General features: G+C 27.7%; 1 protein-coding gene across 1 annotated transcript; it reads left to right on the top strand.

The window, feature by feature from the left end:
* The first annotated feature begins 11,663 nt into the window (after positions 1–11,663).
* Positions 11,664–12,976, top strand: LOC122849145. Its single transcript, XM_044147761.1, has 3 exons — positions 11,664–11,918; positions 12,078–12,166; positions 12,252–12,976. The coding sequence occupies exons 2-3, from the start codon at positions 12,086–12,088 to the stop codon at positions 12,630–12,632; spliced, it is 462 nt and encodes a 153-aa protein (XP_044003696.1). The 5' UTR covers positions 11,664–11,918; positions 12,078–12,085; the 3' UTR covers positions 12,633–12,976.
* The last annotated feature ends 461 nt before the right edge of the window (positions 12,977–13,437 follow it).

Here is a 13,437-nt window from a genome sequence, read left to right as displayed (position 1 = left end):
GGGTTCTCGAAATAAATAATCATCAGAATAGACATGGATTATTTATTTGTTAACGTTACGTTTTAATAACCAATGGGAGTTGGTTATTAATAAATAAAGGATCACTAGTGCAAGGCTCTGTGTAGGGTCAAGACTATTATACATGACATCAATCATGATCATCATCTTCGTTTTTTCATATAATTCATTTCTATTGATTCGTCGATGAGAGATTTGGATTCGGAGTCCTCTGGCGATAGATCTTTATTTAGGAGGTGTTGTGTTTCCATCTACAATCAAATTTAAAACAAAGACCCATCCAACACACATATATCGTAAATTTATTACCTTTCATTGTTTACCATGATGTTTATTAAACATAACTTAAAGTTTAACTTATTACTAGTATTATTATTATAGGGTTTTTTTCTTATTACTAATTATGTTGGTTTTGGTTGGGGAATCGGGCGGTATTCGTTATTGACAGGAGCGGTTGGGTACAAGCCTGTTTCTACGTTTTTGGGGAGCAGTTCGATGTCAGGAGAGGTCTCCTTGAAGTATTCCCCATCGTTAGTTCGCTTAGTTTTACGTTCGTGTAAGAGCCCAGGCAGAGGCTTTGATTCATAGTGCTGCTAATAAATGTACCACCAACCGTATAATAGTGGAGGGTGTAACTACGTAGAATTCTGTATCCGCTATTGTCTTAAAAATATGCACAATAGTGAATATTCCAATAATTCCAGCGCTAATATTACCAAAGTAAGTAAATTTACCCCATGTCTTTTCCCAAACACTTTCAGATATCTTTTCAAAATCCTCATCGCTGAAGATCCCCATATAGGATCTTTTAGCGTATACAAGATTTGTACCAGAAGCTTGAGCTGCGAAGTCGCTCAATATCATGGATCTCTCAATAGGGAACATGATTCTTTCTCTCATGTTCTGTAAATCTTCTGAGGTGTAAATACCTGATGAGGCTAGTTCTGTCAATGCGTTGCATCTCCAGCTAGCTGTAGTGGCAGGTTTCAAGATTGAAGGTGTTTCTCCCAAGACTGGATTAGGAATAAATTTGTACCATAGATTGTCAATTTTAGAATATTGTGGTAGGGGACTGTTACATGCAAGTTTCCCTGCACTCTTTGTTGGAATTTTTTCTTAACACAATTCATTTCTATATGATCATCACCCTTGCAGAAATCGCAACCTCGAATTGAACCGTCTTTTCTATTATCCGCATATTTATTACCAACCATGTTGCCATTATTATTACCCATATTATTACCATTATTATAACCGTTCGTGTAATTATTATTGTAGCCATTTTTATTACCATTATAATAGCTACCATTATTACCATTATTGTAACCATTATTATAACCATTATTGGTTCCATTATTATAACCATTGTTTGACCGTCGTCGCTGATTGCAATCTTTTGCTTGGTGACCAATTATATTACATAATTGGCAAGTAGGGCGTTGATTCCACATTGGTGTTGGTTTTTTATTGAATCTTACTTGCAGACGCTGTTGATTTTCTCGTTGCATTCCGCAATTTCTTGCAGCATACCCTTATTCCGCATAATTGGCATGTTGGTGATGCGTAGCTTTGTTGTGGTCTGACATAATTTCCAATCTTATAGCAGGTTTTTGCGTCATGACCTTTAATGTCGCAAATCTGACATACTTTGTCATTTTCTAGTTTTGATGCGATTGTTGGGCAATTTTTCGCTATGTGTTCCGTACTGTCACACAATTGGCATTTTTGTTGGTTCTTATTTTTCCAACAATCTTGTTCTGAATGGTTTTTACCATTACATTTTGTGCATTGTTTCAAAGTGATAAACTCTTGAGTACATTCGCTTGCAAAATGTCCCTTTTGTCTACATTTGAAGCATACCTTCATTTCTTTAAATGTCGTGGGCTTTTCGTCCCCTGACATTTGAGGCTTAGCTAATTTACATTGCGGTGCTACGTGGTCTTTTTCTTGACATAATTGGCAAAAGTTAACTTCGAAAGTTCTTTTCTTAGTTTCTTCTCTGCCTAACGTTGCCCTTCTGGCTAATTCTTCCTCTCTCTCTGCTGCTTGTTGTATAATCTTTTCATAATCTTCAGACCAGTTTATGTAATCACCAAGTTCAGGCTTGATTCCCGACCTTAGTACGTCTTTTGCTAGCTCTTTCATTTCTTTTTTGATTCGTTTTGGTCTTTCATTTTCTGCGGGTGTATGCATTTCTTCAATAAAATTTGTGCATTCTCGAATTCTTTTGACGAAGTTTTTTATGGGTTCATTATTTTTCTGAATGAGTTTGAAAGCTTCCCCGATTAACACTTTTTCGTTTTTGGTTTTGCTTATCAATTCCCTGAGTGACTTCATCAAATCTTCAATGCTTTCAAATTTCTTTTTAGTCATATCATCACGTACTTCTCTACTTACTTTGGTACGTACTATCATTTCAACTAAATTCTTTTCTAGATCCTTACCCACATAGTCTCGACTTTCCTCACATTCTATTCTGAATCTTGTGAGTTCTTGCGATTTACCTGTATAATTGGAAATACTTTTACATAATTTGTTCATAAGAGTCATGAGATGTGTTGTTTCTTGGATCTCTGCTAATCTTTTTGCTGTTGCGTCCGCCATTTTGTTATTTATTGGAATTCTTTGTTCGGGTTCGATATTAAGATTACCTGTTTTTTCATTATCGTTGTTCTTATTTCCCTTATTTGAATTATTAGTTGCAACTGGACTTGTTCTTAACTCTTTTTCTTTTTTCTTTGTATTTTCAAGATCAATTTCAGCTATTAGATTTTGTGCTTGTAGAACTTGTTGAGTAAGCTCGTCTTCCCAATATTGTTCTTCCAAGTTTTCTATCGATATTTCTTGTTCTTGTTCAATTGATGCTTCACTCTTGCTGTCACTGCTGCTGCTGTCTGGCAAAGTAGTATTTTTTGCAATATAATTACTGTAGCTGTCGTTATAATTATCGTCGTCGTTGGTTATAATTGAATCGTTATGATGATGTATATTTATTGCGGGTGAATTAATATGAACTTTTATTGGGGTGTTAATTATAACTTTGGTTAATTCTGGTTCATGCGTTTCAGTTACGTTTTCTAATGGCGATGGTCTTTTTTCTAGGATTTCTTTGTCAATTTGATTTTTGATTTCTTGACTTTGTTTACTGCTAAAAAACGATTTAGTTAATGAACTAAAACTTTGCCAACTCGAATTGGTCTTAACGTTCTCGCCAAAAATTTTAATTTCTTGACTTTTTTCAAATTTTTTTTTTGCGAGACGGTCGACTTCAAATTCTTGGCTCCAAAAATCGTTTAAGTCTTTGTTTTTGCGTTCCAATTAGGATTTATCTGATTCTCGACGCTCTACTTCAATTTTCTGTTTAAATTCGGAAATTTCTTTATTTTTCCTTTCTTTTTCAAGCTCGAATCTTAATTTTTCTGATTCTTCTTGATATAATCTTGTCTCGAAATTCGGATTACATGGATTTAATGGTGTATTCAAGTTTATTAAATTGAAACTTTCGTTTACCCCGCTTTTGAATTGATTTTTCCGTAATACCAAATTTTTTAAGCTATTTCTCTTTTTAATTGATCGTGCTTCTGTCCCTGACAATTTTTTTCTGTCTGGGCCGTAATACAAATCCCTTTCTTTGCCTAAGATTATATCGTTTTACAGGTTGGTTTATTTCCGTGTTTTCACTCGACATTAGAGATTATTACAATTTTTATTCTATGCTAAAATTTATGTGGCTGAATAAGGGCCACCATCCATTAAATCCGATAAAGGGAATTTCGTTGCAAGATCATTGTTGTTTGTCAATGTTTTTATTATTTATTCCTATATTAATTTTTATATTCATAAACTATTTGAATAGTTTGTTACTTGTAAAAGCAACTGGTTTTAACATAGACGTGGGTTCGAATCCCAGTAAAAGCAATGTGTTTTTTTTTTTTTTGTAAATAATTAAAAATTTAAATTGTTTAAATTTTAATTAATTAAATTTCATTTTAAAATTTATACGGGTAATATTAATTTTTATATTCATAAACTATTTGAATAGTTTGTTACTTGTAAAAGCAACTGATTTTAACATAGACGTGGGTTCGAGTCCCAGTAAAAGCAATGTTTTTTTTTTTTTTTTTTTTTTTTGTAAATAATAAAAAATTTAAATTGTTTAAATTTTAATTAATTAAATTTTATTTTAAAATTTATGGGGGTAATATTAATTTTTATATTCATAAACTATTTGAATAGTTTGTTACTTGTAAAAGCAAATGATTTTAACGTAGACGCGGGTTCGAGTCCTAGTAAAAACAATGTTTTTTTTGTAACTAATTAAAATTTAAATTGTTTAAATTTTAATTAATTAAATTTTTATTTTAAAATTCGTAAGAATAATATTAATTTTATATTCATAAGCTATTTGAATAGTTTGTTACTTGTAAAAGCAAATGATTTTAACATAGACGTGGGTTCGAGTCCCAATAAAAGCAATGTTTTTTGTAATAATTAAAATTTAAATTGTTTGAATTTTAATTAATTAAATTTTATTTTAAAATTCGTAAGAATAATATTAATTTTATATTAAGCTATTGAATAGTTTGTTACTTGTAAAAGCAAATGATTTTAACGTAGACGTGGGTTCGAGTCCCAAAGTAATGTTTTTGTAAATAATTAGAAATTTAAATTGTTTAAATTTTAATTAATTAAATTTTATTTTAAAATTCATAAGAATAATATTAATTTTATATTCATAAGCTATTTGAATAGTTTGTTACTTGTAAAAGCAACTGATTTTAACATAGACGTGGGTTCGAGTCCGAGTAAAAGAAATGTGTTTTTTTTTTTTTTTTTTTTTGTGAATAATTAAAAATTTAAATTGTTTAAATTTTAATTAATTAAATTTTATTTTAAAATTTATAAGGGTAATATTAATTTTTATATTCGTAAAAGGAATTAATTTTCCGTTACGGTTAAAAATTTTTATTATTTATACTTTTTTGTATCCCAGAAAAAGAATTTTTTTAGTAATTTAAATTAATTTGATATTATTACTAATTGTTATAATGTAGGTGGTATATATTTAAAGGGATGATATTAGCCTATCGATCATTTGGAAACAACCGATGTACTATTGATAGTTAATATATCGATTAGTCAAGAATAAAATCGATTGTTTATTATTTGACAACGTGTAATTGTTGAATATTGAAAAGGGAGTAATAATATATCGATTATTGAAAATAAACTCGATTGTTTATTTATTAATAATGTAAATGTTAAATTATTAAAATCGGAATAATAATATATTGATTATTCAAAATAAACTCGGTTGTTTATTTATTAATAATGTAAATGTTAAATTATTAAAATCGGAATAATAATATATCGATTATTTAAAATAAATTCGCTTGTTTATTTATTAAAATTGTTTAAATGTTAACATATTAAAAAGGGAGTGATAGTATATCGATTATTTAGAATAACTCGATCGTTCATTTATTAAAAATGTTTAAATGTTAAAATATTAAAAAGGGAGCAATAATATATCGATTATTGAAAATAAATTCGCTTGTTTATTTATTAATATTGTTTAAATGTTAAAATATTAAAAAGGGAGTGATAGTATATCGATTATTTAGAATGACTCGATCGTTTATTTATTAAAAATGTTTAAATGTTAAAATATTAAAAAGGGAGCAATAATATATCGATTATTGAAAATGAATTCGCTTGTTTATTTATTAAAAATGTTTAAATGTTAAAATATTAAAAAGGGAGCAATAATATATCGATTATTGAAAATAAATTCGCTTGTTTATTTATTAAAAATGTTTAAATGTTAAAATATTAAAAAGGGAGTGATAGTATATCGATTATTTAGAATAACTCGATCGTTCATTTATTAAAAATGTTTAAATGTTAAAATATTAAAAAGGGAGCAATAATATATCGATTATTGGAAATAAATTCGCTTGTTTATTTATTAAAAATGTTTAACTGTTAAAATATTAAAAAGGGAGTGATAGTATATCGATTATTGGAAATAAATTCGCTTGTTTATTTATTAAAAATGTTTAAATGTTAGAATATTAAAAAGGGAGTGATAGTATATCGATTATTTAGAATAACTCGATCGTTTATTTATTAAAAATGTTTAAATGTTAAAATATTAAAAAGGGAGCAATAATATATCGATTATTGGAAATAAATTCGCTTGTTTATTTATTAAAAATGTTTAAATGTTGAAATATTAAAAAAGGAGTGATAGTATATCGATTATTTAAAATAACTCGATCGTTTATTTATTAAATGTGTAAATGTTTAAATGTTGAAATCGGGAATAATAATATATCGATTATTTAAAATAAACTCGATTGTTTATTTATTTGAGATGTTTGAATAATAAGGTATTAAAATCGAAATAATAATATATCGATTATATATAAAAAAAAATATAAACTCGATTGTTTATTTATTTAAAATGTTTAAATGTTGAGGTATTGAAATCGAATTAATAATATATCGATTATATAAAAAAAATAAACTCGATTGTTTATTTATTTAAAATGTTTAAATGTAAAACTATTAAAATCAAAATAATAATGTCTCGATTATATAAAAAAAATTAACTCGATTGTTTATTTATTACAAATGTTTAAATAAATGAATATTTAAAAAGGGAATAATAATTTAATGATTATTAAAAAAAATATGAGGTCGGGTTTCGTATTAATTTACAATGTGTAAATGTTGAATATTTAACAACGAATAATAGTATATCTATTGTTTAAATAATATCAGTTTTTATTCACTAAAAATGTATAAATAAATAAATTTTTAAAGAGTGAATAATAATATATTGCTTATTTAAATGAAATTGATTTTTTTTTTTATTTATTAAAATGATTGAATTAAATTGTTTTTAATTAAAAGGGGGACTTGACAGCCGACATTGATGGGTTGCAACGCCATTGCATTTTCTAATGGCGGTTAAGGGTTGTTGGGACCCGCCCTTCGGTGTTGGCTAGACCTCATATCTCAAATATTCAAATAAATTACATTATTATTTATTTATAACAATTATTGTCGCAAAGGAATTTTAATCCCTCAAATATTTAAATTGAATAAATCGTTTTTTTTTTTTTTTTATTAATTAACTTATTGTTAATGTGTGTATAGTAATTATTGAAAAGGGGAGATAAATTCTTAAGATTAATTTTGATTGGCTATTATCCATACATAGTTAATATTGTTGTATAAGGGAATTAAATCTTAAATATTTAAACCAAATAATTTGTCATTAATGTATGCGTACTTGACAACGTAAAATAAATTTGGATGTTCGAATTAATGGTTTTTATTTTTACTGTAAAGAAATTAAATAAATTCCAAGTCTTTCAGTATTAGTGATTGCGTGCTAACTACTAGAAATTACAAATAGTTTCCCAACATTTGAAGCCATTGATTTGTTATCCCCATTTATTTGTTTGTCAAAAAAATAAAAATAAAAATACATAGCGGTTTCGATAAAGTCTACTGGATTTTTTTGTGAATAAAACTTTCCATAAATTATATATGTTTAAGTGAATATCAATAATATACAATAATGCACTGTAATGCATATCATAAACGTTTAATGCAGAGGCGTTTTTGAAACATTGTATTCACGTTTCATGTGTTGTATTGTGTGGCCACTAGAAGGCGCTGAATGAGCAATTTGTAGACTGTTTTGTCTATTTTTTTTTTGACGTTGATGCACACATTTTTATCTTTTTTAATTATGGCAATTATTTTTTCAAATCTTTTAAGTAGATTATTAAGAAAAAAAATTGTTTCAATCTGATAAAACATTTTTAAGGGTATCTTTTTTTTTTCTTAAATTACAGTTTATTCTGTTAAATTGAATTTATATTACGTGTATTATTAGTTCATCTATTTGGTTTGTGTATTTATTCTCTTATTTATAAAGGTAATTGTAAATTTATTCGTTCATATTCTTTAAATTAAATTGGGATAAAATTTTAATACAAATTTTCTAAAAAAAAAAAAGAAAATAAAATAAATTCCCAAGCCGGTTCTGAACCCGGGCTACTTAAACGGTGAGCCAGTGCTTTACCCCAGACCCACCGATCTCATTATAATATTCCATAAAAATGTCAGTAAGAATATAACTTTTTTAATTTTATCTTCTTTTAGTTTTAATCATACTTCTGGCAACAGTTGTCATACAGTTCAATAATAAGAAGGATCACTCTTAATTTTTTAATATGAATTAAAACTAAAGAAACGATGAAATCGAGAAAGTTGTATTGTTATATAAATTTTTATCAAGACGTATCATAAAATTTATGGCTTTAGGGTAAATCACCGGCTCATCAACCGAGTAGCTCAGGTTCAAAACCACCTCAGGGATTTTTTTTTTTTTTTTTTTTTATGAAAATTTTTATCTAAATTTCATTAAAATTTTATTCCAATTCAATTAGAAACATTACCAAAGTTTTATAAAAATTTTATAAAAATCACTTAGCAAGTTGACCCAATTATTATGAAAATTTTATAAAATATTCCCATGGGGTTATTTTAATTTTTATTTTGATTGTTATTCAATAATTTTTTTATTTTTTAATCGAATGATAAATACATTTATTTATTTATTTTTTTTTTTGTTTAATTTTCTTAGAAATGTAGAAAAACCGGTAAACACTTATAAAAAAAACCAGGTACATATATGTTATTCAGGACGGTTTTGATGAAGGAATAAAAAGGAATATTCCAATTATTATTCATAAATTAATTCACAAAAAAAAATTTAATTCAGAAAAATTATTTTTTTATTATTTAAATTCCAAAACGACAACATTTTTTTATCTTTGCAACTAAATATTTTTTTTTCCACATATTTTCATATCAGACGGTTGCAATTCCAACGTTGTTTATTTGATCTTCATTGTTTTGTTTTTTTTTCAAATTAGTCAAAGCACTCACCATGACATGTTTCAATTTTTGTGCCACATCCCTTAGTGGCCATTTACCATGGCTCACTTCCGAAGCACTTTCTGAAATTTATAAACAATATACATAACTATTAATAACCAATTTTTTGTAGAGAAAAATAATGAACAAAAAGTGTTCGATAAATTATATATAAATATGCCTCAAGTACTTACCACTAATTACTTGTTCGAGTTTAATAGCAATTTTTTTCAAGCCGATTTTTTTCGAATTCTTGCCATTCCAGTTCATTTGTGACATAACATTTTCTGTGAATACTCTCGACAAGATGTTTCGTGCTAAGGAAAATGCTGTATCACCATCTTGTTCAGTCAGATCATTTTTCTACAAAAAATAATATATAATAATTTTATTGCTTGAATGCCTCAATATTAACTCAAAATAAAATATAGATTGTACGATACCAGTTTTGACAAATTCTCTTGGTCATCAAGGGCTTCTTCCAGCTTCTTAACATCGTCGATCGAATCAACTGGCATTTCTATTTCTCCAATTTTAAGTGATCCTTTTGTTGAAGTACGACTTACTTTTTGCAGCTTACTTAATTCAATAGTGATGTCCAGTAATTTTGCTGATACTTTTCGATGATATTTTTTGTTTTTTTCTGGAAAAATATTTTTTTATTCACGCTTTTACTTAAATACCGTTATTAAAAAATTTTATATAGTTGATTCTATAGAACAATTATCCCATTTTGATTTATCAATCAAATATAAATACGTGAGAGGACTTTTTTATTGATCAAAGAAATCTAGATATATTTTAATTAGTCATACCTCCGTCTTGCCGAATATGCTCTTCTATTTTCTCTGTAATTGGATACATTCGAAATTAAACTTTAAAATAATGCTTATAATAATCAAATATTAGATGATCCCTATATGTATAATAATTTCATCGAATGATCATGAACTAAATTTTTCAAATCATATCGTTTTGTTATCTTACCAAGTTTATCCCAAATGTCAGCTAGAGTTATTTCATTATAACCTTCATGACGTAGCCGCTTTGCGTTGCCATCAAATAGCGATGACTTTTTCCTCTTAATGAAATTATCACCTTCATTTTCTTGATCTGATAAGTCAGAAACTTCTTCATTACTAGGGCTTGAATAATCATCTGAATTTTCTATATCGCTTTTTTTCAAAGACTGGAGGTTAGAATAATTGTTATTTTTTTGATTCATAAGTAATGATGTTTTTTGACTTTCTTTTACTTTTTTACGAATAGGCGTAAAATGTTCTAGCTCTCGATTTTCGTCTGTTAGTATTTTATCACTTCCATTGTTCAAAAGAATATCTTCTTTTTTTTTACAAATTTCTCGAGTGCCTAAAAAATGATAACATGCCAAAAAAAACGAATGTAGTTTGAGAATAGTAGAATATTTTTTGTTTATTCTAGTTTAGATGAACTTTTATTATTATTATTAGTATAGTTTTTCAAAATTTTATAGAGTTAATTTCATTAGAGAATAAAAAAAAAATCACTTCAATCAGGAATTGAACCCAGGCTATCGAGGTGTCGAGCCAGTGCTTTACCACGAAAACTGGTGGCTCGTCACTTGAATAGCCTAAATAAATAAAAAATATATTTTTTTAATAAATCGTTGTTTTTTCAAATAAATCGATTTTTTCAAATAGGTTTTATAAATAGAAAACAATAAATTATTAAAAATTATTTAAAATAATTATTAATTATATACGCGCCAAACTGCTGATTCATATTTTATAATAAGTAAGTTATAGGGCAATTGAAAATTCGTGACGTCAACCCATGCAACTTATGTATATTATATACCCTGTAAAGTCTCGCGCTGTGAAAAATGATTTGAGACTCTACCGAGTCTCTTGATATGCATAAAAAATATGTACATTTTTTATTATTCTTTCGTAATTTTTTTTAAAATTTTTTCATATTTCTACTTCCCCTCAAGATATAAATTTATAAAAAATTCTCAAAAATTTTATGAATTTTAATTAGAAAATAAAGAAAAAATCACTTCAACGAGGAATCGAACCCAGGCTATCAAGATGACGAGACAGTGCTTCACCACGAAGACTTATGGCTCGTCACTTGAATAACCTGGATTAAGTGATATTTTTTTTATTTTTTTTCATTTGATAATATTGGTAGATTGTATTTACCTTCGTAATGAATTTTTATAGGATAAGACAGCCAGTTCTGTTTATCTGGAGAATCGGCGTTATTGACGGACTTACTGAAGTCTTTCTTCGAGTAGTGTGATGGCCAGTAACCGAAACCTTGCCCTTCTTCATGAAAAGTCCACGATTTTGGGACGACAAATGTTTCAAGCTTTGCTGTTTTACCCAGTATATAATCGATCAAACAATATAAACTGAAATTTTTGAATTTTATATAAGATTAATACAGGTGGTTACAATTGAATATTATAAGAACTTAATTATATAATAAAGAGAGAGAGGCCCAAAATAGGCACCTTAAAAAAATCATTTTTCACAGTTTAAGGTCGAAAGTACATCCCATCGTCAAACAAAGTTTGAGCCCGGAAGGGTGCGCATCTACATATGGTTATAAAGAATATTTTCAGTGCCCCTCTATCCAAAATATATTCACTATACTGACAGGCTCTTGGTAATATGTGTTCTGTATTTCACCTGGACATGGAGGTGAATAAGGAGGGTAATCTCTCGAAATTTACTGAAGCTCACAGAATGGAGCAAGTCAGTACGTTTTTCTGCCGGTGATGACGCGTTTGCTACAACAGTTCTATGGTCACATGTTATTTTTGTTTATATTTTTTCATGATAATGTGACAAGTCAAAAGATAATTATTTATTAATTGTTATTAATTAATGTGACGATTTAAACTATGATCATAATATAATAAATTGATAAAACTATCAATAAGTCTGCATTTAAAAGTAAGTTAGTTCTTATTTTTTTTATAATAAGATATAAGTATAGATATGTCAATCCTTTTGTTTATGTAGCTTTAATGTTAAAAATATTCGAATATTATTAATTACAGTTATAACTAATATTTAAAATTATTTTATTATCACTGGTGTTCTTTTTTTTAGCACGAAAAATGGTACAAAAATGTATTGTTTTCGAATGTCAAACATTAAAGGCAAATAAAAATGGTATTTCTATTTTTTCTGTACCAAAGGTAATATTTTAATGAAATATATATTTATATACCTACATATATATATTATTTTTCATACTAATTTGTATTTTCTTAACAATTTAAGGATCCTAAACTTTTTGATGCTTGGAAATCAAATCTCCCAAAGCTAAGGAATTCCCTGAGTGTATCAAGTTTGGTTTGTGAAAAACATTTTCATCCAAGTGATATAATATCACAGTTTACTCAAAAATTACCTTCAGAAACGTGGATATATCCTCGTAGTAAAAAACGATTGAAACCTAAGGCTGTCCCTATATCTTCAGACGTCTGTTCATCTTCAGATAATACAATATTCAAGGGTGATAACGAGGCAATAAAAGCGAATGATGAAGTACCAAATGAATCTATCGTTGATGCATCAATTAATCCTTATGTTCATGTATCAATTAAACCTGGTGTTAATGTACCAGATGAGCATGAATTTTATGTACCCAATGCAATGTAATGTTCATGAACAAAATGACTCTGATGTTCATGTACCAGATGAGTACGAATTATATGTACCAATGCAATGTAATGTTCATGTACCAACTAAATCATCATTACATATGATACATGCGTCAACTCAGACTGTAGACCATAATGATTCATTCGAACTAAATAAAAAAAAATTGAATGTAAACACCGGTAATTTTAATTTTTTAATGATCATATACTTTGATGTGTCACATTGTCATGTATTATGAGATTGCCAAAAATGTAAACAAAAATACCATGTGACCATAGAACTGTTGTAGTAAAAGCGCCACCATCGGCAAAAAAAGGTACTGACTTGCTCCATTCCGTAAGCTTCACCAACAGCCTATGCTTTAACATAGGAGATTACCCTCCTTATACACCTCCATGCACCTGGATAAGCACACACATACTACCATAGCCAAGAGACATGAGACGGCACGATGAATAAAAGAGAGAGAACGGCCGCTAATGATAGAAATTTTAATAATTAAAAATTATGTATCTATTAAAATCCACGGAAAAAAAAGATCTATATGGGCTATATGAGTAAAATAACCGTATTAAAAAGTACTACAAAGTGATGAAGAAAACAGCAATATTAAAAAACAATTTTTTCAACTACAAACGTAAATGTGTGTTACGACCCTATCATAGTGTGTTAGAGTTGTCAACTTTGACATCAATTATCTAAAATCATGAAAAACACATAAAAATTTTGAAATAATTCATCGAAATAGATAATTTATGTGAGCTGCCGCTTTATATGTTTGACTGCGCAAGAGATTAATATT

Source organism: Aphidius gifuensis, linkage group LG2, assembly GCF_014905175.1.
Source record: "Aphidius gifuensis isolate YNYX2018 linkage group LG2, ASM1490517v1, whole genome shotgun sequence".
Taxonomy (NCBI): Eukaryota; Metazoa; Arthropoda; class Insecta; order Hymenoptera; family Braconidae; genus Aphidius; species Aphidius gifuensis.
The sequence above is the reverse complement of the archived record's forward strand: the minus strand, read 5'-3'. Positions and strand labels throughout refer to the sequence as shown.

Bases quoted from the DNA above. Each gene is read 5' to 3' on its own strand.
- LOC122849145 (XM_044147761.1), top strand. From the start codon at position 12,086: ATGGTACAAAAATGTATTGTTTTCGAATGTCAAACATTAAAGGCAAAT. The intron at 12,167-12,251 runs GTAATATTTTAA...TAACAATTTAAG, and splicing joins CTATTTTTTCTGTACCAAAG to GATCCTAAACTTTTTGATGC.